This window comes from Sapajus apella, unplaced genomic scaffold (assembly GCF_009761245.1).
Source record: "Sapajus apella isolate SASKATOON/1434 unplaced genomic scaffold, GSC_monkey_1.0 scaffold55, whole genome shotgun sequence".
Lineage (NCBI taxonomy): Eukaryota > Metazoa > Chordata > Mammalia > Primates > Cebidae > Sapajus > Sapajus apella.
Genome location: NW_022436995.1, coordinates 7,175,214 through 7,198,792, shown reverse-complemented (window position 1 = coordinate 7,198,792; position 23,579 = coordinate 7,175,214). Strand labels below are relative to the sequence as shown.

The 23,579-nt window shown below is 40.5% G+C and overlaps 1 protein-coding gene across 10 annotated transcripts in view; it reads left to right on the top strand.

Moving 5' to 3' along the window:
- TRIM9 (tripartite motif containing 9) overlaps positions 1 to 23,579 on the top strand; it is a 122,109-nt gene that overhangs the window by 92,149 nt on the left and 6,381 nt on the right. For 2 of the 10 annotated variants that reach the window (XM_032244579.1, XM_032244581.1), the window contains exons 6-10: positions 5,019 to 5,176; positions 7,673 to 7,811; positions 19,560 to 19,748; positions 22,304 to 22,345; positions 22,767 to 22,790. In XM_032244579.1, the coding sequence (XP_032100470.1) occupies positions 5,019 to 5,176; positions 7,673 to 7,811; positions 19,560 to 19,748; positions 22,304 to 22,345; positions 22,767 to 22,790 (552 nt within the window). The other 8 variants (XM_032244585.1, XM_032244583.1, XM_032244588.1 and 5 more) reach the window with 7 other exon arrangements.

Genomic DNA, 23,579 nt, shown 5'->3' with positions numbered 1-23,579 from the left:
TTCTTTCTTTCTTTCTTTCTTTCTTTCTTTCTTTCTTTCTTCTTTCTTTCTTTCTTTCTTTCCCTCCCTCCCTCCCTCCCTCCCTCTCTCCCTTCCTTCCTTCCTCCCTTCTGTCTTTTTTTTGAGACAGAGTCTCGCTCTGTCTCACCAGGCTGGAATGCATGCAGTGGCCCAATCTCGGCTCACTGCAACCTCTACCTTCCAAGTTCAAACGCTTCTCCTGCCTCAGCCTCCTGAGTAGCTGGAATTACAGGTGTGCACCATCACACCTGGATAATTTTTGTATTTTTAGTAGAGATGGGGGTTTCACCATGTTGGTCAAGACTGGTCTCAAACTCCTGACCTTGTGATCTGCCCACCTTGGCCTCCCAAAGTGCTGGGATTACAGGCCTGAGCCACCGTGCCCAACCTCAATATGTATTTTCTAATTGTGCTAAGTTAGTTACAGGAGGAAGTTAAAATATTTTCAAATATATTTAAAGTATGCATTTAAAGTTCTGACTCAAAATGATAACTAATATATCGGTTTACTTCTTGACTCAGAATTTTATCAAACATCTCTGGTTTCAAAAGCTCATCATAGATGCCATTGTTGTTGTTAATACCAAAGAAAGTACGTCTGCAGTTGGCTTTTGCATATTTACACTCAGAACAGCTACTATTCAGTGAGAATGCACTATCTAAAGTTTTATTCTCTTATTAGCTAAGGATTTAACTGATTTGTTCTGATTCTACACCACCCTCAAGCAATAGAAATCTATTTGGAGAAGGCTGGTACCTTTTTTCAAATATCCCTAAATTGTAATGGCACGTTTTCTGGTTGTATTTTGATAAGAAAATCATCTCCATCTTTCCAGACTACTGGAAGTGGCATTTGATCTTTCAGACCTTTCTTTTATAGAAAACAACATATTAAGCTTTGTCTTCTATTTTTACTAGAGAGTAATTAAAAAACATTTTTCCACTTAATTCTAAGGTTGTATAATCAGCTCTTTTCCAGGTTACAGGAAGGAAATTTTAAGTCTTTTCATAGTCAGCCAAGGGTTTTACTGTTTGGTTGAGCAGAGATTTCAAATACCTACTTCCTCTACCAATAAATATTAACCCAGAATTGTCTAAGTACACAGAGAATCCCAAGATGGTACTGAAATGAAATGCCAGTTTGTTCATTCTGAACCAGGACAAAACAATGACCTAATAGTCCACCAAGCCTTTTTAGCTCTTAGACCATTAGCTGTTAATCCCTTTAAGTGCCTCTACTCACCTAAGGGTGTATTTATTTTTATTGACTCTAGTTGAATGTAAGAGCCCTGAGTATGCACCAAGGTCATGGGCAAGGACAGCGTGATCTGAATAGAATCTCCTATAAATCATAGGGGGAAAGCTGCCAGAGGGTTAGCGGGGATGGAATGAGCACACACACTTGCATGTAATCTGTTCATGCTGATAGCCTGAAATGCATGGACTCAAAACATGCGTTCAGGGTTATCTTTAACAGTGTACCAGTAATAGCTTTCCAGAAACGGCTTGTAGTTCTGCTGAAGCCTAAACTTTCCTCAGATGCCATTTGTATTGTTCGGCCACCGTGAAGGGGAATGACAGCCTACAAATGAACCTTCAGAGAAGATAATGCAGTAAAATTGCCTTCCCAGCCACCATAGTTGTGAAGGTGAAATCTTCATTTGGGGAATCTTTATTGCTCACATTGTAGGAAACAGAAAGAAACTTTGGGAATTAGACATGGAGACTTTACTCCACTACACTGTTTCTAAACACCAGACTGGAGAGGGGCAGTGTGATGCCATGCTAAGCACACAAGCCCTGGAGCTAGGCTGCTTGGCATCAGATGCCAGTCCTGCCACTTACGAGCTGTAAAACCTTACTGTATTTCCATTTCCTCAGCTGCAAAATAAAGATAATAACAATACCCTCTCTATAGGATTGTTGTGAAAATTAAATGAGTGAATATCTGTAAAGCTCTCACCACACTGTGTGGCATTCAGTAAAGTGCTTGAAAGCATTGCTGATGATTAGTGTTCGCTTTTGAGGTTGGGAGCCCAGCTTATCTTCGCACTTGTCCCTGCCTCCCACCTGTGCACTTTCACAGAGGAATTCTAGATGGTTGTGAGTGTTCACAATCTGAAAGATTAGAGAAAAAAGTTAAACAAATAAAGAAAATGTGAGATCGAATTTGAAATTGAGTGGCCTTAAAAAGAGAAGACATTTGAAAACATTAGTATAAGAAGCTGCCACTGGAAATTTTAATTTTGAGCCACAGCTCCACCAGACCTCTTTAAGGAAGTCAGTAAGAATAGCTACCCTCTTGTATTTTAAGAGGAGAATTTTTAGCCTAAAGGTTGATTTTACAGGCTAAAAGAAAGATAAATGCTAGAACTCTGATCCGGTCAGGAAAAATTCGTTCTTAAGGAAAAAACAAAAGCTGCTCCAGAATGATCACGAAAGTGTAAAGATCCAGTCAGCTATGACAGGCCCAATAACAGGAGTTTCAATAAAACACAATGCTCTTCCTTAGATTTCAGTCCAGGAACTCTAATGCTATCCTTTTCCAAACGATAAAAGATAGATTAATTGGAAAATACTTTGCATGTCTAGTAAGCCATGTATTTTGTGCCTAGTGAAGTTAAATAGGATAATATAACACCCCCATAAAATCTCTTTTTCTAGAATGTCAGCCTGAGTCTCTGCTAATGAGGCTGTAATTTTGTCACATTTGCCTTTTATATACAACATCGCTGCGGATAAATAAGGAAAAAGGAAAACTAATTCTCAGCACACAGAGGAATAGATTTAGGCAGATACAAATACCTCTGGGTTAGTTCTGTCTTTTTTTTTCCTCTCCACTCCCTTTACTTTTTTGTCCATTTGCTAATTTGTCTAAATCTGGGACAATATCAAGATCCGAAGATTATTGAGAATCTAGACTTTTTTTTTTTTAATACTTTTGGTCTTTAAAGCTGTATCCACCAAGGACTTATAAATTAAGTTCTGATGTTTTAATTAACCATGACATCATGTATTTCAGTTATTCTTTTAATTACTCCTATGTCTACACAGGTACATTTGAGTTTCTTAGCAGAGGCATTATAAACATTTGCATGATTTAAGTTGAAACCATCTGTGATCTTATTCTTTGATTTTTGTAATTGATAAAATGTAGACTTGCCTGAAACATGGTCAAAGGGAAAAGAAAGACTAATATGGAGCTAATGAAATATAAGACTCTAAGGAATTGTTTCATGGTAGGTGCTAACTAATAAGGGCAGTTAAGAATAAATATCCCCCGGGGGAATCATTCATGTCTCTACAAGCCCTTTAAAGAATAGTTTGTCTAAACCTGCTATATTTTTCTTCCACAGTAAATATGTTTAAAATGTATTTTAATAAAGAAAACAAATTTTAAATTAAAAGGTAAGTCCCTAGTAGTTAAAATGACCTAAAGCTAATCCTCCAGTTGTAACTCCTGGGTAATGCCTATTTATGTCTAGATATTCTCATTAGAAGGAGTTGTGTTCTGTGTCCTTCTTTTCCAAGCAGTCCTGTAGTTTATTTACTGAGCAAGACAATGAATGTATTTCCTTTCCCCCAAATCCGGATTTCTGGGGCTTCTGACACTACAGTAGCCATAGCTCTTTGATAAGATTTCATCTAAACCCTGTGCCATTGAAACTTAAAACATGATTTCTTCTCCTAAACCAATTGCCTCCAATTTTAGCAGGCACTAATTTTGAGTTAGCTATGTTCGATTGAGTAGCTCAGACATGGCTCTGTTGTAATATCTCACAGTTTTTTCTTAAGTGTAAGACAATTGACCAGCCTCACCTTCTCACTTCTTACGTTACAGTCACTGCTTTTGTTTTCTAGGTTATCCACCATAGAACCTGTTTTATAAACTGCTGTAAAATTAAACACTGTTTTGGTTGGGATGACTGACAAGGCATTGATTTAATTCAGTGCACAAGACACAGAGTCCAATTTTGGTACAGCATACCAGGTGTTCCATGATGAACAGTTTGTGCACTGAATTAAATCAATGCCCTGGATGTGGTCCAAGCTGTTCGTTCCTCTTATTAAAGTGCTAAAGTAATAGTAATAACAAATCAATGTTTTGGTGCCGACAAAATCTTTTAAACAGTTGGTAAAATCATGGTTCCAAGCTACTTATATTGAGTTTAAATATGAAGCACTGGATTATTCAGTAACTAATATTTCTGGGATTACTCAGTAACTAAAATATGGTTCCCAGCTACATATATTGAGTTTACATATGAAGAACTGGGATTTTTCAGTAACTAATTATTCAGTAACTAAATAATATTATTTGGTTACTAATATTCAGTAGCACTAATACAACTAATGTGTCTGAAGGCTGAACTAATTTGCAGTTTTAAGTACTAGAAAAGAGTCACAGTATAAAATGTGCAAGGGGGTGTTGTGACTCGTAACAGCGTGACATACTCTCACGTGGCTGCAAAGACATCTTGAGCCTCCTTGTCATGCTTCAGGCCCCCAGGCCACGTCCCTCATGATTCCCAGGCTCACAGTTGGGCGTTCTATATCTGAAAATGAGTAGACTTGACCTGGTGCTGTTTTTGGGGTATTGCTACCTTGAGAGAATGATATCAGATGCCTCAGAAGTTTTGAAACGGAGAGATCACTGTTTGTGATCTCACTTGGAACCTTGTAAAACATTTCCTTTAGGGATGATGTCTTCAGTGCTCAAGGGGGTGAGAACAGAGCAATTCTGTGAATATGCCTGTCTCTCCTCCAACAGCAACAGCGAAGGTGGGAAGGGCCACAGTACGCTTAGAAAAAGGCCTCACAGCAATTCGGGAGCCAGTCTAACTCCTGGGGACTCTGTGAAGGATCCTGTTCAGTTCTCCTGTGCACCCCAGGCTAGCTACTTCTAACTACGTGTTTATCAGGGGGATGTTTGTCATTCTAAGGTACTGTAATATCTGCACTTAACAGAAGCCAAAGTTACACTAATTTCTGTTTAGCTTCCTCTCCAGTCCCAGCAACCCCTATCCTACAGCTGGAGGAATGTTGTACCCACAACAACAGCGCTACGTTGTCCTGGAAACAGCCACCTCTGTCCACGGTGCCTGCCGATGGATACATTCTGGAGCTGGATGACGGCAACGGTGGTCAGTTCCGGGTCAGTAGAGAGCCCACTACTTACTTCTTAACCCAAACCGGTGACTCTCTCAAAGGTCCTGTCAAGGAGTCTTAGGGCTGGCTTCCCCTCTCTCCCGGTGACAGGCCATCCTGGCAAGGCCTGCCTGCCCTTAACGGAAACCTGCTTTTTCCCTGTACCATGAAGGTGGATGGAGCAGTCTCTGAAACTGCTCTACCCTTCTTAAGAGACAAGACATGCTGTACTAGAGTCAGACTGCCTGCATTCAAGTTGGTCTTCTCCACCTTAGCTGTGTGGACAGTGCCTAATTATCACCCCTTTGAGTCTCCGGGTCCTCATTTATTAATGAGAGGGATGATAACAATGGTGTGAATCTCATGCCTTGTTGCTAAGAGTCCATTAGATAATCCATACAAAATTCTTAGCATGCCGCCTAGAACATGGCCAGCGTGCATTATTAGCTATTATTATTACCATCATTGCCTGTTGCTAATAATATAATTAACCATTGTCCAAGATTTATTTCTGTAATCCACAGCTTCTAATGTCTTTGATTGGCATTCCTGTTAATGGACATGATCTCCTGTTGTAGCTGCCCTAGTCTAAGAAGTCTTTCTAGCAAAGGTTTCCCCAGTTCTATGGTTTTTTTCTGGACCTTTCACCAGATAGAACTGGTGCCAGAAGATTGTTACCTCCCCAAGGCAAGGGAGCCCTAACCCTATTGAGAAGCTCATGCTGCTCCCTGAAGGTAGGACAGGATGGCCTCCTGGTAAGACATGGCCATGGTACCTCCCATGTGCCACTGCCTGTTGGCATGTGTCTGCTTCTCTCTCATACAGAACTTCATTCTCAGCCATCCTCTCCCTGCCACCCTACTTTCCATCCACTCTACCCTCGTTTTGCCTGGGAGTTCTGGGATGCTTGGAGCTTCCCCAGGGAGCAGCCCTTCCAGGGACTGAGGCCAGTTCCTTCACTGATGAAGAGGAGACCACTGTCTAAAAAAATTTCGGGCCCCTGAAGATGAAGCTGTTTTCTGGCCATCAATGGCCAAACCTGGGCCACTAGCTTTCAAGAGCAAAGACTCTCAAGGCCCCCTTTTCCTGAATGTGTTTTTGATCCCCCAGTAGGTTTAAGTACTTGAGAGCGGGGACTGTGTCTTCTGCAATTCTCCTTAAGAACAAAGGTTCTCTCTTTTGATAGAAAAGCCTTATTTACATATATGTTGATTTATTGGCATGATAAAATCTAATTTCTTTCTTTCCAAGATAAGGGCCTCAGGTTCCATTTCATGTCTTTTGCTCTGTGTGTGTGTGTGTGTGTGTGTGTGTGTGTGTGTGTGTGTATGAAATCCTATTTGTCAGTTTCTCATTCCTGACTTTGCCTTTTCAGTTCCTGTGTCATTTTCAGGGCCTTTCTTTTCCATTTATTATCTTATTTTTCTCCTGGGAAAGAAACTCTCCTGTTTTTCCGAATTCTTTAGATAAATTAATTCTCTTATTTTGTCTTGACTTTTTCCTCGACTCAAAGTGCAAGTCCTCCCCCAGCAGCACTGGCTTCACCTGGGAACTTGTTAAAAATGCAAAATCCCAGACTCCACCCCAGACAGCTGCTGGATCAGCAACTGCATTTTTACAATATCCTCCGGTGATTCATGCGCATGTAAAGTTTGAGAAGCACTGAATGAGAGCACATAAGATTACAATTTTTGTTATTCCAGCAGGAGTAATGAACTGATGGGCGATCCAAGACCCCAGTCTTCTTGGTATCCTACCAGAGAGTTGTCATTTTAAGGCTGTGCTTTGAATGTAAATTATTTTTATTCATTACGTCAGCATAATTTTGCCATGTGTACAGCTGAAGAGGGTGGCAAATGCCTAACCTATGCTAAAGATGCATTATGCTAGGATTTATTTTAAGCCTTTGAAATGTCATTCTTCCTCCTTTCCCTGTTTCCTCCCCCTTCCCTCTGTACAGTGATGAAAGCTTGTCCCCCTGTGGCTTGGCATGTAATCTTTGTGACAGTTACTGAAGTTTTCAGCCGAGTTCTAAACACAGGATAGAGACTACCTTCCTGTTTTCATGGTTTCAAACATGTTTTTTACAAATGATATCGATGGATAAGGAACTTAGTAGGGGTCATATACTGTATCAATGCCAAGTTAATAGATGTAATCTGAACTATAAACATTCAGTTTTATTTTTTTAAGCCCTCACTGCTAATAACTACCATTCATTAGGCCGCCTGGCCCATGCTGAACACAAGGCATAATGCTAATCTGCATATACAACATTAAGTAATCCTCACACCAACCACATATGGTGGATATTATTATCCCAGTTTACAGATTAGGAAACTGAAGCTAAAAAGGCAAATTAAATGGCCCAATATCTGGCAGGATTCAAATCCAGATCAGAATGAGCCCAGGACTCTTGCTCCTAGCCACTGAGCGGCACTGCCTGCCTCATCCCTCGCAAGGGTACACGCTAAGTGCATTCCTGTTGTTTGCTGATTCTCAGGAGGTGTATGTGGGGAAGGAGACAATGTGCACTGTGGATGGCCTTCACTTCAACAGCACATACAACGCTCGCGTCAAGGCCTTCAACAAAACAGGAGTCAGCCCGTACAGCAAGACCCTGGTCCTCCAAACGTCCGAGGGTAAGGCCCTTCAGCAGTATCCCTCAGAGCGAGAACTGCGTGGCATCTAAAGTGGCTGGCAAGCCCGGAGGTAACCCCACCACTGCCCACATTCCTGAAGTGTTTCCATGACTTGCTCTGCACTCTGCACAGAGCCGCTGTTCCTCTCCTGCCTTTAGAGAGCCTATGGTATGTGGATGTGATCAAACCAAAGATTCCACATCTGCAATTCAAATGGCTTGGGCCGGTGGCTTCCTTTGATAACACTCTAAATAAGCTGCAGTTGAAGAAGCTGAGAAATGAAGGCCTGAATGTGCCCCTGGTGTGTAAGACAAATGTATCTAGGCTCTAGAGCAGGCTCCCATTCTCCACCAATACACATCATGTGCCAATTTTGCCCAGATGATTCTAGATTGCTCTGTAGTACTTGCTTGTTCTGAGGGTGGGACCTAGGTTATTTCCAGCTGCAGATTTGTATGACTGAATGTGTTTCAAATGAGTGTGGGGCGCTAGCGCTGTTCAGAGAGGGCCTGTTGGCCGCTCCTGGCTTACCCACTCAAACCGCCTCTATTTCATACCCAAAGCTGAGGTGGTCAGCACGAGGATTGAGACTTCCTGTGGGCACCAAACAGGAAGAGACCAGCAACTTCGCACTACCCACCATTTTCATCTTTGCCAGCCCCTCAGTCTTGGCTCGGCTGCCTAGGGCCACTGTATAGGTTCATCTCTGGAGAACTTTTTCTTCTTAGCTATACTTTAAATATTTTGGTCATCAAAGACAAGTCATGTGTCTCAGATGAGAGGCTTGAATTTGATGGCCAGATATAACCTCTGAGGCTTTTCACATTTTCATTTTAAGAGCAAGCAAGACACATGAAATTAAACCTACAAAGAGGTATTTGTGGCTGCTGCCAAAGCATTCTGACACCTTGGAGTGTCATTTAATCAGAGAATTCACCCCCCACCTCAGCAGGATGCTCTGTACCTTCCCTCTGCAGAATTAATTATGTTGATTTTGTTCAAGACTTTAGTTAAAAGAACTATGGTGGTATATTTTCCCCACTTTGCACAAACCTCAGCATATGCTAGTCACCCTAAAATGCTTCACATGGTTAAAAACAAGCACAATTTTGAATCCCACAGCAAGGATGAATGGCCCCTAGCTGTTAAAACAGTGCTTTGGGGAGCAGTTGTCAGTTTATGAGTGATGCTACTCCAAGAGAAGGGTATGCTAAGGGAAAATGCCCACATGACCTATTCCCATTTGGAGTACAGTGATGTGGTAGCTATAGCTTCCCCCGGAATTATCATTTTAGCAGCTTCTCTCTGGGACAGCCTATCAGTTTGAGAGCAGTTGCGTTTTTCCTCAGAATACCATTGTAACTGCTAAAGCCCTCCAGGAGTCTTTCCTAGATGCAATGCAGAAGGCCCTTGCAGGTGATGGCCTCATTTCCCATGTGTGTACAAGGTGGTTTGATTGAAGAGTGAAATGCATGCCTGCAGAGCAGAGAGAAATTTGCAGCAATGTTGCTAATATGTGTTACCAGGTCTGCGGGAAAGCTATTTCTATTCATAATACATCATGGGAATCATACTATTCTGCTAAAAATCAGTTATCAGCATAACAGCCTGAGCACTTATGTCTCTCGTTTCATCCTGCAGGAGGATGTAGCGCCTCAGTTTCTTTTAATGTTCATAAGATTATGGTGTCTAATTTAATAAATTACAGGATTGGAACTGCGATCCTTGGTACCACAATCACAGAACTGGGGGTCATTTTCTAGATGAAACAAACGGAACACGTTCTCTTCCAACAAAGAAACTGTACTGTAGAAATTAATTTCCTCCATGAATTTTATATATTGTGTACAAATATAAGGTATGTATCTGAATACAAAGAAAAGCCTATCACCATGTAGATATACAGTATTCTCTGTTACTGCACAGAAGTAATTTTCTCATGATGAAATAAAGTTCACACACATACTTTCTCCATAACTTTGGTTTGTTCTATTTGTTTCTCCCTTATTCTAATTCATTCAGTGAGACAAGATTTAGAAAGCAAGAAAAAATATAGTGAGTAGCTTATTTAAAAAAAAAAAGATTTGACCGATCTGTAACAATAGAGAAATCCTATAGGATTAAATACTTACCTCTTTTTTTGTTTGTTTTTTAGAGATCAGTGATAAAAATGCTATTAACAGAGTTTTGGTACATTTACTGAACTTATATTTTATTAATCTTATTTCCTACAGTTTCCAGAAAGGTTTGCTTTAGTGATTTTTTTTTTCCTTGCTGGTATTGGGGGTGGTAGGGTGGTGCATTCTGGCTTTCTAGTTTAACAGTATCTTTCACATTCTTCTTAGCAAGAGTTAACCCCTTTTCAAACTTCCAAACAAAAATTCTGTATCACAGAAAGGTAAAATGTCGTATGCAATAACAAGTCTCACTTGTAATCACATGCATTTAGCCTGAGGTTTAAATTGCTCATCATTTATACTCTGTGCTCCGTGAGCTTTCACAAAACCTTCTGCTGATCTAAAGGTAACATTATGCAGGGGAGATCAAATGTCTACATTATTATGAATTCTGATTGGTTTTTTCTTCGAAAGAAAATTTATCTATTTATTAGGCAGTGCTTGATACGTGACTACTCTACGCTAGGCTGTGGGTATAGAGTGTTGAACAGACATTATCCCTGCTGTCCTGGAGTTTACAAGCTAGAAAAAGAGACAAGCCTTAGAGAAATAAACATATAAATAGTTCCATTCTTACACATTGTGATAAACACTGAAAAAAGGGAAAACGGATTAGCAGGAAGTTAAAATGTTTATAGGAGAATCAGGAAAACAATGAAAATTAAAGAATGTGCTATTAAGAGAAAAGGAAAGGAGCCAGGGGCTGTAGCTCATACCCCTAACCCAGCTACTTGGGAGGTTGAAGCAGGAGGATACTATGAGCCCAGGAGTTTGAATCCCACCTGGGCAACATAGTGAGACCCCATCTTTAAAAAAGAGAGAGAGAGAAAAGGAAAGGAGAATGCATTATTATATGAGTTCAAGTTTGGTTAGTTCTCTGAAAGCAAAGTCTCTGGAGATGTATCAAAGACATCCATGGAAAAAATGCCAGTTGCACATCTAAACCAAATTATACTGACTTAAGATGAAATATAACTGTAAGCAATTAAGAATTGTAATGAAATTTTAAAATAAGGCCCCCAAGCCCCAAAATTTGGCCATGCATATCTTTAAATTAATTCATCTAATAACCATCATGGCTGTGACAGTCTTTGAAACCATCTGCAAAAGAGTATCTGTTGAAAACATTATATAACAAGGCCATCTTAATACAGAATTCTAAGGTTCATGCCATGTGTGAGACAGGCTATTCTCCTGTTTAAAAAAACTGTACACGTTTGGGAACAGAATAGGAAATTTTCTGTTTATTTTTCTCTTCTTTCCCTCTTCCTATCTAAATAGACTCTGCCTACAAAGTCTATTTAGGTAGAGGGTACACATCTGACTTTGTAAGACATATTTAGCCTATTTAGATAGACTTTGTGGCTACAAAGCCAGACATGTAGCATCTTCCAATGTCTTTCTGACCTTTCTACCCTCCTTTATTTTTGAGGCAAAGTCACACTCTGTCACTCAGACTGCAGTACAGTGGCACAATCATAGCTAACTGCAGCCTCCTGCTCCTGGGCTCAAGGGATCCTCCCACCTCAGCCTTCTGAATAGCTAGGACTACAGGCATGTGCCACCATGCCCAACTGTTATTTTAAAATTTTTTTAGAGGTAGGGTTTTGCTGTGTTGCCCAAGTTGGTCTCAAACTCCTGGGCTCAAGCGATCCTCCTGCCTTGGCCTCCCAAAGTAGTGGGATGACAGGCATGAGCCACCATGTCCTGCTCTTACCTGCCTTTAATAAGGACCCTTGTGCCCACCTGGATAAACCAGTATAATCCCCCATCTCAAGATGCTTAATTTAATCACCTCTGCAGTGTCCCTTTTACCATGGATAATAACATAATCACAGGTTCTGTGGATTTGGATGTGGACATTTTTAGGTGGCCCATTTTTCTGAGTACTACATATGAGGAAGGTATTATTATTGTCATATTTCTCTACTTATGGGAAACTGAGCTGCTGAGAGGTTAAGTATAATATGTCGAATCAAGGACTTTAAACCTCCAATGCCCAGCACAGTCCGCTATGGTGCTAACATTAGAAAAGTGCTATTTGCACTCAACCAAATGTAAAGAAAGAGAGATAAAACTATCCAAAGTCAATCTTCAAGATATCTGAAAACATCTTGTCAAAATGTAGCTGCCTCTTGTGCTTAGCCAGAAATCCCAGCCAGAAACTTTACTACTTGCAGTCATGTTAGGGTGAATCACCTGAGGTCAGGAGTTTGAGACCAGCTTGACCAACATGGAGAAACCTGGTCGCTACTAAAAATACAAAATTAGCCAGGTGTGGTGGTGTGCACCTGTAATCCCAGCTACTCAGGAGGCTGAGGCAGGAGAATTGCTTGAACCTGGGAGGCGGAGGTTGCAGTGAGCCAAGAACATGGCATCGCACTTCAGCCTGGGTGACAAGAGTGAAATTCTGTATCAAAAAAAAAAAAAGTTTTATTGAAAAGAGTAGCATTCCTGCTTTAAGAAGATGTGGGAGTGGCCATCATTTCCCATATAATATCCAAGCTCTTTATCAGATCCTATGCCTATTTTCATGGCTTTGCAGAAATTTCCTCCAGCTCCCTCCCATGCCAGGTAAGCAGCTCACCTAGAGAGGTCCTTCCCCGACTAGTACCAGTTGACGCTCTTAGCTGGCAGTGACAACATTTGCCCAGGAAGGAAAGGGAACGTCAGAGCTACACCTCTGAGGCCTTTGAAAGTTACTACCATATGATGTCTGCTTGGGCTGACATCACAGAGCCATTTATTCACAGAAGCTTTCCAGCCCTCCCTATCCCAACTGGGAGGAAAAGTGGGGTAAAGGTAGTCAGCGATGATTAGAGGAAAGAGAGCTGGCTCTCCAGCCATCTACCCAGCATTTTTCAGGATTGTTTTATCTAATGACAAATAGTTTGGGATTCTTGAAACTACATCTTAGAAATTGCTTTCTAAAAAGTGGGCCTAGACATTGTTACTCATAAAGATTAAAATGTCTTTCTCCCTAATTAGACTCTCAGCATCACACTGCCCCTTTCAGTGTGGTGGCTCCATCTTCTGTGCGTCGAAGGAAACCACCCAGAAAAGATTTAATGATGCAGGCAGAATATAGACTTATGCCTCCATTTGTCTGACTGCAGATTGGCCTCAGATGCATCTGTCCAGAATCTTTTTGCAATTATTTATTCATTCATTCATTCATTCATTCATTCATTCATTTATCTTTCCAGAGATAGGGTATCACTCTGTCATCCAGTTGGAGTGCAGTGTCGCGATCATAGCTCATTGTAACTTCGACCTCCTGGGCTCAAGTGATCCTCCCGCCTCAGCCTCCCAAGTAACTGGCTTTATAGGCATGCCACCACACCTGGCTTTTTTTTTTCCATAGAGACAAGGTCTCACTATGCTGCCCAGCCTGCTCTCAAACTCCTGGTCCCAAGTGATTCTCCTGCCTCGGCCTCCCAAAGTGCTGGTATTACAAGCATGAGCCACCATGCCCAGCTTCTTTGCCCATATTTAATAGTGATTTTGGTCCGACATAAGTACTGCACCCTGATGTACTGAGACCTCCAGAAATCCTGTAACCTTGTGAGGGACAAAGAACCTGTCCAAAGAACAACTACAGAGAACACCTCAGCACATCTAATCCCTATAGCCAAAATTCTCAAGGGGGACAGTGATGTGTGTGCCTTTCCAATCCCTAACCACTGCATAAAGTAACCACTCTATTTAGAGAAGAAAAGATTTATCCTTAACACTGTGGAGGTTTATTAGGTCCTCTACACAAACCTAGGTCCCCACTTAGACCATTGGAATGTGCCCTGGGGCCAGTGGCATAAACTTTACCTTTTGTATATTTCTAGGTCACAAAGGAGCAGCAATAGTCTTGTCACCCCAAAATTTTAAACACTGGGAATTGATCCTACCTGAGTTTCTGTTGTATCCCTCCACAGCTGTAGTGTAACTTGGATGTGTCCCTTAGCCTTTCTGGACTTCAGTTTTCTCATCTCTAAAACCATGGAGTTAGAGCTGAGGGCCTCTGGATCTTTATAATTAGTACCTTTGTGGCCTCTCTCTCTAAAATTACTGTTGAAAGTTGTTTCAGAAAATGCTGTGAAGCACCATTAGATACTTCCTTCCTCCTCCAAGGGTCATAATGGGTCTTAAAGTTCTGCTTATAATACTGAAAATTCAATACTAACAGAAAATGATTGATAAAGGCCCATTAAAGGAAATGTATATGGTCCAATGAAAGATGATTTTTTTTGTCTCTGCTTTTCCTGACCCAGAGCATCTGGGCCTCTCCAAAAATAGTTAGAAGAATATGCATTTCCAGGAAAAGTTCTCAAGGTAGGTAATCATACCTGACCATATTTGGGTAAATTTTACAAAATCCAAGGTGAGAGGCATAATGATAGGCTCAGAGCCCAGAAAAGATAGATACTTTGTTCTTTTTAATTTGGACAACATGCATGATATCCCAGGGACTTTCTTGCATTTTTCCATAGGACTGAATTGGATTCAGAACCCTATTCTTGGTTCTGGGAAGTGTGCTTTGCAACTGACACTCTTTAAAGTAGTTTAGTCCTTTGGAATGCTCTGTATCTAATTGAAATATAAAATTGTTCAGTTCTTCTGATGATAGTTCCTTACAAATAATACCATTGTATTCTAAATTGGAGTGGAGAACTTGGTGATGAAGTATGCAACTGTCCTTGGGGTGGCAAAGGCTGTTTCATTCTCTAAAAGATGGTTTTCAAAACATAATTTGTTTCTCTTCTCAATTGCAATTAATGCCACACTTAAGAAAGCTTAAAATACCACCTTTTATTATAAATTATGTACCAGTTTGACATAATTGTGACTTTGGCTGCTTATAAGACCATTTACAAAAACAGCCTCATTCTTCATTCGTCTCTTTTAAAGTCTTCCCAACAAAAGCAAATTATTTTACAGCTGGTTTATAATTGAGTGGAAACTCATCCTAACACTGTGCAATTCTTAGTGACATGTCTTGCCTTACCATGCTCCGAAATACAACCATCTTATTGGACCTGGGCTCAAGGGCTGCTTAAGGTATGAAGTTGTTCACTGCTAGACAGGAGGACAACCCAGATTTCTACCAGGACACAAAGGATGCTGGATTAGTATACACTGTCATAAGCAACCACAGTCTGTTTGCTTTCCCTCTTTAAATTCCAAAAATAATACCCCAAAGACTACCTTTTCAAATTCTTCAACATCTGCAAAAATCTTTAGTATTCTGTACTTGGAGTTAGTCAAGAAATTCCATCCCCAGAAGTCCAAAACCAATCAATAATATATGACACTGATTTTCTCTAAATTATTATTTTCTTATGGTTGGGTCTCCTGCCAACTTTATGTCTCCCAGCTGCTCAATTCTACTACAAGGTCTGTCACATGATAGGTGTTCAATAGTATTGGCTAATAACAAATAAAACAAATATATGGGCTGGGTGCCATGGCTCACGCCTGTAATCTCAACACTTTAGGAAGGCTGAGGTGGAAGGACTGCTTGAGCCCTGTCGTTTGAGACCAGCCTGGGCAACATAAAAAGACCGTCTTTATAAAAAATTTTAAAATCGGCCAGGTGCAGTGGCATGCCCCTATAGTTCCAGCTACTCAGGAAGCTAAGGGAGGAAAATCCCTTGAGCCCAGGAGTTCAAGGCTGCAGTGAGCTGTGATCAACCCACTACACTCTAGCCTGGGTGACCAAGTGAGAACCCTGTCTCTAAAAAAGAAATAAAGAAGGTAAAGAAGTATATGGTGGCCAAACAGGAGGACACCACCTAGATATTCTCAATATTACAAGTGGTCCCCAGGCAATCTTTGCTTTGTTGATTCTTGATTGCTTTTTTTAAGCAGAGGTCACTGTCCTTAATCTAGACCCTAACTCCAGACTCCAGCCAATCCTAGGGGGGAAGGGAAAGAAGTCCAAGAAAGAGCAAGAGGAAAATGATGGTCATTGACAGAGCTGATGGAAAGCATATCTTGACATGTATTTGTTATGAACACAGTCCCATCCTAGAGTTATAGTTATGCCTAGAGTCACCACATTCAGCCACTGACCTACTGTTTTCCATTGCTTTTTCCTGCTACACTGCTTTCACTCAGCAAAGCTCTGCAACCACACAGGATTCACTGCATGTGATGAAACATGATGTAATGTTAAAAGTCTCTTCAGGAGCTCCTGATCTTTCTCTAATGATCTATAAGGTCAAAAATTAATAATAATAATTATCCTGCATATTAGCTGTGACCTGAAACATAGCTTTGTATCATGCATTGTGAAAAAAATGACAACCTCATTCCTGTTTGCCTTTACTAATAGAATATGAATGGCTGAGAAGCCTTCTCTGTATTACGATAGTTGTGTTTTGAAGGGGAGATGAGGAAATGGTGTGTGCATTCTTCCTGCATCCCATGGGCATAACGCAGGATACACACTTAAGTAGGTGTGTGCACATTCAATGTGAGTTAAGTGTCATTTGGCTAAACCAGGGAGTGGCAATACTCTTCTCAATGTTGTCATATTGTCTTTGATTCATGCCTTTGAACATGTCCGGAGGGCATGACCAGGAGAGTAAAGGATTTGAAACCCATACATAGTGAAATGGTTGGACATTGACTCTATTTAGCCCAGAAAAGGGAAGATATAAAGAGGATTGGTGACTGGCCTCAAATACTTGAAGAACTAGTGATCTGTTCCATGTGGCCCCAGATAGTAACGCTACAGTTGGAGAGTGGAGCCCCCAAAGAGGTATGTCTAGACCAATATAAGAAATAACTGCCAACTAGAGGGAGCTGACTGGAAGCAATGAGTTTCCTTATCCCAGGGGACTTCAAGGGGAAGCTTGATGGCAGCTCCTCTGATGATATTGAGTTAAGTGTCTTCCTTCTAAGACTCCTGAAATCTAAGGTAATGTGACGTGACATAGATGACTTATAGGCAACTGACCAAGCGTGTGTACTACATGCCTATGGGGAAGGGTATGAAGGGAGAATTGCTTGTTTAGTCAAGATGGGATCAGTTAGAAAGTGTTTCTCTCTTGTAATTCATTTGGAAAGTTCTCATTGCAGGTAGGATTTTTTCTTGTTGTTGTTGTTAAGAACTAGTTAGAGAAAATATGGTAAAAGCCCAGCTGGTAGATGAGAAAAAACTCAAAAACAAAATGGGAGGTCATAGATGGGGAAAAAACTCAAAAACAAAAATGAAATGTTATACAATATGGATGTTAAATAAACTTGCCTAAATAGAGGGCGTAGTTCAAGAGTGAGAGGAGTCAAGGAAAATTGGGTCATCAGTAAACGGTGGATCCACATGGAAGGATAGGAAGAGCCATACATCTTAGTGTCAAGTTACTAATCCCATGAATAACCATAGCTACCCTCAGTCCCCATCACCTGCTCTAAGTTCTTCTTGGTGCTGAAAACAGAAAAGGTGAGTACAATTTATGATGGGATTGGATATACCCCCCAAGGTCTACGTTAAGTACACATCTCTTCACTGGTTTTCAGATAACTGCTTGGGAATTTAATACACTCTGAAATTCATCTTATTATATATGTCCTTTTTATTAAATTTTAAAGCAACAAATATTTTCAATATAATGAATCATTGTCAAACCTAGTGAAAAATACATTTCCAAGCAAATTCTTATTAATTAAAAAAGCTTTAAGGCCGGGTGCGATGGCTCACGCCTGTAATCTCAGCACTTTGGGAGGTCGAGACAAGCAGATCTCTTTGAGCTCAGGAGTTCAAGACCAGCCTGGACAACACGGCAAAACCCCATTTCTACAAAAATTAGAAAAATTAGCTGGGCATGGTGGCTCACGCCTGTATTCACAGCTATTCTGGAGGCGGAGGCTGAAGAATCATTTGATCCAGGAAGCAGAGGTTGCAGTGAGCTGAGATCATGCCATTGAATACCAGCCTGGGCAACAGAGTGAGACTCTGTCTCAGAAAATAATAAATAATACATAATAAATAAATAAGATCTTTTACTGACATAAATATAGTTGTAAATGCCTTCTCTCCTTAAAAGAAACTCATGTCAGTTTGTGGTGCTCATTTGTTGTATTTTGAATTTTTCTATTACATTCAAAGATTTCCCCTTAAGATGATTGTAACAAATAATTTTTGATTTATATCTGAAGAAAGAAATGATAATACATGATATTAAGTCATTCAAACCATATGAAGAAAAGGTAGAAGAAAACTTAAATGTATTATTAGTGGGAACACAAAGTCTTAACTCCATAAATAGCAATTCCTTTTCTCTGAGATCTGATTTATACTTTTATTTTTTAAAAGTCATCCCCCCCACGGACAAGTCTAAAGCCTGAAAAGCTAACTTTAATATTGTAAGTTCAGAGGCTGACTCTTGGAGGTATTAAATTCAAACTTGCCAGTGCCCTTGTTCTGAGTTCTTGACACAGGGTCATGTTCTGCACACACGCATTGCTTGAACATGCAGAGTAGCATTTTGATAGGAAAAGCATATGTCCAGCAAAAAATTGCTGCTAACTGATTCAAACCAGAAAAGCATTCACAGAAATACCCTCTGGTCATAAAAACAAAATTATTTTTTCAATGAGAAAGAACGTTTATTTGTGATTTTGAACATGGAATATTACCTTCCTACCATCTGTATTTCCTAAATTATTGCTATTAGACAATGTGAAGAAGGTTTCAATTGCTGAAAGATCCACCTCTGACTAGACCACACCATGCATAGAACCTGCTATTGTTTCACAAAATAGAAAGGAGCAATTTTAGTAATTTAGAGAAACTGACTAATGCTCTTCTAATACCAGATCAAACAATGGTTAAGTCTTTACTCTGATATAATAATGATCTTCATGCCAAACCTGACTATCTGAACAGAAACAGGCATTTTGCCACAAATGCACCTCACCAGTGCCCACAGTCTGTTTATCATTAGAGAACCAAAGATGGTCAAGTGACATCCCTAGAGTCTGATCATAATTCAGAAACAAAGGTAAGGCTCCTTCCCTGCTTACGTGTCCAGCCCTGTCTTCCTTAGCCCACCCCACATTTCCTCTCCTAATCAAAGATAGAGTCTGGAGTGTGCTAGTGTAGAAAATCATCTCATCCATCTAATAGAAAAATATATGTTAGGGGAAAATATGGAACAGGAAACAGTTTGTAAAAAATCACCAACTCCTAAATAGAAACCTTTTAAGAGGCTGAATTGTTGAATAGATAGTAACTCCCGGGACAACTGAAGGGGAAAAGAAAACCTTTTAATTAAAAGATTTCCTATTTTAGGAAAGCTTCCAATTTTCTACCACTGAAAATTGGAGGGAGGTGGGTGGGAGGGAATGAAAACAGTTGCCTGTGATGTTGGAGCTGTCCTCTGGTCTTGGGTCCCGATCTGCCGAAAATTCCCTCCCCGCCCCCAGGCACATTGGTTTTGTAAATGCCTGAGTGTGGCACACTGTGGGAAAGATGATGCTTTGTGTGAATGCATTGTTAAGGCAGGTCTTGGGGAACTGTGCACGGGGAGATAGCAGATTTCTGATCTCTAGTTTGCATTGATCTTACATTTAGACACAGATTCAGAAGAACAGACCCTCCCTTTTCCAGTGCCTTCGGAAAGATTGCCGCTCCGTAGAATGAGTCCTTTCTCCTCCACCCTTAATCTACAACCCAGCTTCCCCGGGAGATCCTACTTTGATTTCCGATCCTCTCCCCACCAGCTGAGCTTGCATTCCTCTTTACAGTCTCTCAATGCACCGGGTGAGCTGAGCTCCTCAGACCTATCCCCTTGATCTCTGTGCCTTGAAGGCATCTCCGAAACCGTGTTTTGTTCTTGCCATTCATGTGCGTGGTGAGGGGGATGAGCTAGTCTCTGTGTCTGTGGCCTGCTTCCGGTATGAGGAGCATCTGGATGGTGGAGCTTTGTGGTGTTCTTGTTTGTGTGGTGTAAGGAGCAACCATGGAGCTGTGGTCTATGTATAACGGCATCAGAAAGTGATGAGTGAAGTTATTCTTTTTGCACAAGCTGGACCACCATGGATAACCCGCTCTGTCATCACATGCAGAGGCATAGCACGGCACGGGCTCTGGCTGAGTGGAGGCCATGGCAGCAAAGTGGAGGTTTGCAGCCCTTCTGTATCCAGGAAACCAGCTGTGTCTGGGAGACTGGATCAGTGCATCCAGCCTGGAGTGGTCTGATTAAACATAGACTCAAGAGATCTTTATTGACAAAGTAAAACAAAAGTAAAAACACACCAACATTTTATTGACAAAGTAAAATAAAAGTAAAAACACATCAATAGCAGAAAGCATTCTACAAAGCAGGCGATCCAGAGAGCAGAAAGTGAAAGCGTTTTCTGCAAAAGCCTGTTCTCACTGCTAGGCCAGTGGGGCTCATGGCTGAGTGTTCTCCTAGCAACGGGGTGGGACCACTGCTAGCTGATTAGAAACCCTTAACTGCTAATGCCTACTGATCAAAGATCTGAGTAATCAAAGTCTGCCCTCCTCAAAGTTTCCCACAGCCAAGCTGGTTGTGACAGAGCCTATGGCTGATTTCAGCGAAGCTAGACTTGTGTTCCTTTGTAGTGAACACTGCCTAGCAAATAGAATCTTAAAATATCTAAGATGCAGACCTATTTGATCTCTTCAGGACTATATTGTAATCATGGATACACATAATGCACATTTCACATTTCCAAAGGTTTCTTTTGCTTTTTATTTTGCTCTTTTTGCTCATCCCACATTCTGGAATGAAGAAGGCCACAGCATGACAGTGCAAAAAGGATGCAGGGACTTCAAGCTCTCTTTAAAATGACATTTTTCTTTGTGCTTTTATGTTTCTTATTGTTTTTCTGTGCACTATGGCTTCCCAACATGCTTTGTTATGAAACTCTTTTCCCTTGTGTCTAATGTACTGAAATACTGTTACAGTCTTTGTAATGTATATTGTCTCAAGAATAAAAATGAAATGTGAGTTTTGGGATATTTGATGGGTGTATTTAAGAGCATTATTCTAGTTGTATTGTTGAATCTTAAATGTATGATAATGTATTTAAAGTAGTGTAAAAAGATTTCAGAATATTTGTTTTGAAAAAGAGTTGCACAAGGCATGATTCATTTAAAAGTCTTTAAAGCCCTGGTCAGATTCTACAAACTTATTTCCAAAGCTGAGTATGAGAGTCGGTTTTAAAACTCTGGGTGTTCCATACTCACTATGCTCTAACACATGAATAGGAATTAAAGTGATAATTGATAGAAACTAAACATAAAAATCAGCCATGAGCTGGGAGAAAATGATTCTTTTGCATGTGAATTCATCCCAGCGTAAAACAAACTAACCAAAAGTAAGATCATAATTTTTATATTTTGTTTTTAACTCAGTCATTAGTCCCTTTTTATAGTAAATTGATTTAATTCTTGTGAATTAAGTCCGCACATTATCCTCCAAATGTTTTAGGAATTAGCATATAAAGGCCTTACTAAATAGAAAAAAAAATTAAATGATCCTTTCTTTATCCCCCAGTGCTCATCAAAACCACATTTTCTAGATCAGTCCCTGAAACCACTGGAAATTGTAAGTCACACACCTTTGAACATTTTAAGACTAGACAGTCTTCCTCCACCCCGATGTAGTTTCTGATGGGGTATAGGTATCCAAATCTTAGGGAAGGCAGATGGTTGAAAAAGTTTCACAGGCGATTCCAATAGATCTCTGAGGCCACACCCACTCCTACCAGCCCTCCTGTCCTCCCTCAGGTGAGAAGGATCTTCTCTAAGGAGAGGAGGCAATTTTAACACGTTTGCCATGTTATTATTAATAATTATCAGATGCATTACATTACACATTTAGTTAGAGCTGTGTTATTTAATTTGGGCTCAAGTCACAATGAAGACCTTTTGGCATAACCAGACTCTGAAGTGCATAGAATAGTGAGATAGAGCAGAGTTTTATCAAAAATCCAGTGATTTCTCCATTTCAATTAAGTACATTTTCCTCATTTTTAAAACAGCTCGCCTTCTTTCTGTGGAAACTTTAGAGGAAAAGATTGAGCTCGGAAGATGAAAAATTCAGCTACAGAGTTTAGGATCAATTGGAGGATGATTTATTAATGGTAAAAAGATGTGCTTTTCATTTTGAAAGAGCAGAAAGGCAGTTTTTCACCCAGCAAAGTAAACTATATAAAAAGGGCTTTGTTTTTTCATGGATCAGGCCTCTGGTATCAGTATTCAGCTGGTGCTTTTTAAGTGTATATACAAGTAATTTTTATCAACCTGGTTGTTGTTGCTTAGCGTTGATGTGTAGTATCTCTTTATAGGATGCAATTTTGAGACACAATCTGCACCTTACTCTCAATTAGGCAAGTATACTTACTGTAATTGTTATCTTTTACTTACGTGATTGATGTGCTCAATTTTTTTCACAAAATAAATGGCAGCAGCTTGTCTTATGTCAATAAGATGGTCTAATTGTCATTCTAACCCTATTATAGCAGTTTCTCAAACTCTTTAAAAAAAATGGAAAAGATGCCTGTAGTTTTTAATGTTATGCCTCAAAGCTTACTTTCCCCCCAGTTTTCTTATACATCAATGCAAAGCACTCTTTATGAGCACTAAATGTGGAAAAAGGTACAGGTCAGAGAGCTCCTGTTTAGTATATGTGGCGTTTTAAATTGAGTCCTTTTGGGGTACTAGTCTATGAAAGAGAGACACGTTTTCTTATCCATGTCAATTTTGCTTCCTATCTCTCTCCCCCATGCCTTTCCCTTGGAATGACAACAGTTGACATTAAAAAGCTGTTGGCAGGTATGGAATAACCTTATTCTCTTATCAAATAGCAAAGACCAAAGTGCATGTGAGGTGTCTCACAGGTTCAATAAATCAGCAATTACATCTCTTGAGTGTGATATTTATAGGTGGCATTTAGAACTTGGGGCGTAACAATATGTACCAACACATCATTCTATCTGCACCTACTGTCCAAAATACCTACTGCTCCAGCAAAATTTCTGATGTGTTAGTTTCAGTAGTAGCACACAAACTGTGTTTTTTTTTTGTTTTTTTTTGTTATGCAGACAGCAACCTGTCCAATATCCAAGTCACAATCACTCATGAAAATTAGTTTATGTTGCTTATAGCTTCGCAGCTTGTGAGCTTTCACTAGAGCTGAGGAAAACTTCAAAGCGACTAGATGTTAGCACTTCTGCCGAAGGGATATTTCCTGATTTCACTCCATGTGTTTTATCCCTCCTCCATCTAGGACTCTAGCTCCTAGCCTCCCCGCCTCAGGGGTTACACAGGCATCTTAGCGCATCCCCTCTCCCTTTATGTCTCTGGTGCACTGTTCTGCCAGTCACCAGGTGAAGGGACTTGAACCTTCCAAAATCGATGCCACTTCACTCCCGGATCACCTGGTTGGGAGTGCAGTCTGAGCCAGGTAACCCCTGCTGAATCGGTCGTGTGTCCTCCGTCTGCTTCTGGTGCAGAGAGTACCAACTCCCAGGACGTGCCCCTGTCTGCCCTGGTCCTGGACGCCTCCTTCCTGCATGGCAGCATGAAAACGCTACACAACGCTCGTCACCCGCCCAGGAGTAT